Below are 4,015 nucleotides of genomic sequence, written 5' to 3'. Positions count from 1 at the left end.
AAATCAAATTTTTAATTTTTCTGTGTTTTGTCTTTTCTGCGTTTTTTTTTCTGTGTTTTGTCTTTTCTGCGTTTATTTTTCGGTGTTTTTTTTTCTGCGTTTTGTCTTTCTGCGTTTTTTTCTGCGTTTTATCTTTCTGCGTTTTTTTTTCTGTGTTTTTTTTTCTGCGTTTTGTCTTTCTGCGTTTTTTTTTCTGCGTTTTGTCTTTCTGCGTTTTTTTTTCTGCGTTTTGTCTTTCTGCGTTTTTATTTTCTGCGTTTTATACGAGAATCAAAAAATTGTTGCATGCTAAAATTAATCTCATTTATGTTACATCACATTGGGTTTCAATACAGTCTTTTCAGATCGTGCTTAACACAAATTTACGAAAAAACAAATGTCTTATATAATATTCGATAATATTCAAAATGTATAATGTCGGTAAATATCATGAAATGAGATCAGCTATTCTTATACTCAATTTTCTTTGTCTGGGTGACGGTTTTCTTTATCGCTATCAGTTTCATTTTCTTCCTTAATTGTGGCCATTGGCTGTGGCATCGATGCGCTCAATCGTCGAATGTTCAACCGTTGAGTGTTCAGCACATCGTTGGCCTCAACCATCTGTACATTAGCTACTGCCCGTACTTCCATCGCTTCTGGTTCATCTGCATACAATGGGTCGTTTTCGTCGCTATCCATTGGAATTGGGTCATTCTCGTCAGTATCCATTGCTATCGGATAAACTGTTTCGACTGTTTCAACCTTATCAATTTCGATCATTTCGATCGTTTGGATTGTGTCGATCGTTTCGATTGTGTCCTCCGCTTCCGGTAGAATCTCTTGTTCGTTTTGAATGGGGTTGGCCAAACCTGTAGAAAAAAACGCAAGTTTGAATTATTTTACATGAAAATTCAATCTAGTGTTAAAACTAGACGCATATTTTTCAAAAGACATTTTGTGTGCAAATGTGCAGCAGTAAATAAACACGAAACTCCTTTTTGAAATTTTTACCTAAATTTTGTCGCATTTGGGCGAGCCTTTCCTCCATTTGTAAAACATCTTCAGATTGCAGATCGGGATTTGCTTCACAAACCTCAACTTTGCGATCTTGAACTGAGTGGAATGATGACCTGTATTGAACGACAGATCGTTCTTCATTTCAATTCCGATTACGGTCGGCTAGTTAAAAATGAAAAAGCAGATAATCGGAGATAAACCTATTGCATATTCAACAAATGTGCTGTTTCACGCCAAAATTCCGATGAAAAACTTTCATACAACCAAAAAAGCCTTACCTGATTCTTGCCAGAAGCGATTTATTTCATCGCGCAGAGTATTGGGTGCAATGTATTGTCGGGTGATATCCAAGCTTTTTGCTCGTCAATTTCGACGGCACGGAGCCGGTTGGGAGGTTGATGGTCCTGGATACTGTGAGGTTGATGGTTCTGGAGACTGATTGGGACTTGGATCAGGATTTTCATGTTGATTACGTGATCCTTGCACCGAGTGTCGTCGTCTGATGATTCTTGGTGGCATCTGACGAAACACTGCGGCTTCAACGGCTGCGTCGAATCTAATTTGGATCATTGAATTAAACATCCTTAGCGAAGCCGTCCGCTCAAGGTCAGCATTCAATTGCCTGATGATGTTGGCCATCCGTCTGGTGACTTAAATTGTAAAACAAATTGAATAAATGAATGAGGTTAATGGGTTTCACGGCTGCACGCTGGAAATTTCAATTTAAAAAAAAATCATGAAACACTATTTCTCCGAAGAATGGTTGAATTAGGTAGAATTATTTTGAAATTAATCATAATTTATTAATTCCACCATTCTGCGAAAAAAATTTGTTTCATGATTTTTTTTAAATTGAAATTTCCAGCGTGCAGGCGAGAAACCACAAATGATCTTCTATGCTGAACGCATCATATTTAGCCGAATTGAGAAAATGATATGTAGCAAAAACAAATAAAATTTATTCAATCAGATATGATTGAACACTAAACTGTGTTCACAGAAATACGCAGAAAATTTATGTTTCAGTTGTTGCTTGTGATATTTCATTACGACAACTTGAAAACTATGAATACGAAAACCGTCGAGAACGAAACACTATATGCAATCAAATTATTTTCTGTTCGTTCTATTTACAGTGCCCATCTTTGAAAGCAAATCAGAAGAAGAAGAAAAGAGAAACCAAGTTTCATCCGAACTCATTGTTTACTAAACGATGTTTCGCCTTTTTGGAACTGCTTTAAACTGGTTTACATTTGTCCGCTGACAAGTAATACATTCTCGAGGTTGTCAGAGTCACTTCACTTTCACCATAAAGAGATATGAGCCATAAACAGGCCAATAGCCTAGTGATTAATCAAGTTGGTTCAAAATTAAAGGAAAAACTTCCAACTTTTGCTATTTGAAAACTTTTAGTGCAGTGATTAAGAATATTAGAGGAAAAAAATTATTGATCGGGTGGATATAAAAACAGCGATTTCGACGGCATGACCGCATGAGCCTTATATTTTGCGGTATTTTCAACTGTATTAAAAAATATTTCGGCTGAGTTTTGATCAATGGTGCCAAAAAATGGATGAGCACATTCGAAATTAAGCAGTTCAATTTACCAGCGACACGATGAAACATTGTGGTACACCGTATTGGGAACGATTCCGAACACATGAACACTCAACATTTAGTGAATTTGCAAAGAAATCAAATGGGGACGCTTTCAACAATCGATGGCACTCACATAGTTACAGAGATATTGTCGCATGGCCAGAGAGTCTGAGTAAATCGATATCATTCGCAAAACTTGAATTTGAGAACAGAAGATATTCTCTTTTGGTTTGGATCGAAAAGTGTTAACACACTGACTGAGCTATTCGTGTCCCATTTAAAGAGTCAAGTGTTTATTGCAAACAGAATTTCTACAATCCAGTTGATATGAATCTATTTGGTGATATCGGTACAAATCAAGACGCTTATGAAGTAACTTTAATCCCGGCGACAAAATAATTGCACGGAGAATTTATGTGGAGAACTTAGAAACGAGCCTAACTGTTAACACATTGATACTCTTGAATGTAATAGACTCCTTAGCGCGTCTTGGCGTGTGTTTTGCGAATACAAACTGTGCAAATAACTACCGATGATTCCGATTTTGGAAATGAAGAACTCAGGAAAATTTACAATCCGAATGAAATGAATGAGCCCGATTTGATCTAATCTGATGAATTTAATTCGTTACCGATTGCCATCCCAACACAGTTGACTGAACATGAGAAAAGATTCCTGTGTTTCAATAGCCAAATAAAAAGCTATCAAATAAAAAAATCAATATGAATCTCACATGGTGAATGAAGCAACAAACTTCAAAGTTTTTTTATTCACTAAATGGCTTGCTATGAACACAAGAATCTACTGACCACGATACACGAATCAGAACAACTATAATAATTTACGTTTCCACTTATGCATCTTTTTCAATACGAATTGTTTTTGAGCCGCTTAGTTCCGACGATGTCGAATTATTTTTTATTTTTTGTTCGTCATCCGTTCATTTTTTTGGATACACTCGCATACAACAATAAAACAGCCATCGCTGAACGTCTCCCAACATGCAAATGTATGAGTATAGTTCATTTTTTTCTTATATATTCTGGGTTCATTTGTGTTTGGATATGTGCGGATGTGTGTATTTAAAAGTGGGTGAATACGGGTGTATATAAAACGATGAATTCCAAAAAATTCAAATTGAAAGTCAATTGAAAGTCAATTCCAATCAACATCAGCAGTATAAGCGGCCCAGAGAAAATAATTCGCACATAAATTGTTGACAAAGTGTGCATGCGATGGTATCAACTAATACTGTACGTTTCAGTGTGTTGAATTCAGTCTAATTTATTGTGCAAAATGAAAATAAAAAACAATGCGATATTCGGTAAAGTCGTTGCAGACTGTTGCTCTGTGTATGGCTACAATGCGCACCAATGGCTATTTAATAATACGCAAAAAATGCTTCACTCGGCATCGC

At 36.2% G+C, this 4,015-nt stretch overlaps 1 protein-coding gene across 1 annotated transcript; it reads right to left on the bottom strand.

Annotated features, from left to right (window-relative positions):
• Nucleotides 1-318: 318 nt before the first annotated feature.
• LOC129572886 (uncharacterized) lies at nt 319-1,628 on the bottom strand. Its single transcript, XM_055452999.1, has 3 exons — nt 1,278-1,628; nt 994-1,161; nt 319-851 (listed from the first exon to the last, which is right to left on the bottom strand). Exons 2-3 carry the CDS (start codon nt 1,028-1,030, stop codon nt 457-459), a joined length of 432 nt encoding a protein of 143 aa, XP_055308974.1. The 5' UTR covers nt 1,031-1,161; nt 1,278-1,628; the 3' UTR covers nt 319-456.
• Nucleotides 1,629-4,015: the final 2,387 nt, after the last annotated feature.

Source organism: Sitodiplosis mosellana, unplaced genomic scaffold, assembly GCF_009176505.1.
Source record: "Sitodiplosis mosellana isolate CC-2019 unplaced genomic scaffold, AAFC_SMos_1.0 Smas_scaffold_5679, whole genome shotgun sequence".
NCBI classification, from domain to species: Eukaryota; Metazoa; Arthropoda; class Insecta; order Diptera; family Cecidomyiidae; genus Sitodiplosis; species Sitodiplosis mosellana.
The sequence above is the reverse complement of the archived record's forward strand: the minus strand, read 5'-3'. Positions and strand labels throughout refer to the sequence as shown.

What these genes read in the sequence shown, in the direction of transcription:
- LOC129572886 (XM_055452999.1), bottom strand. Translation starts at nt 1,030, where the DNA reads ATGGAGGAAAGGCTCGCCCAAATGCGACAAAATTTAG. An exon ending in CCAAATGCGACAAAATTTAG is followed by an intron (nt 852 to 993) that starts GTAAAAATTTCA and finishes TTTTTTCTACAG; the next exon opens with GTTTGGCCAACCCCATTCAA.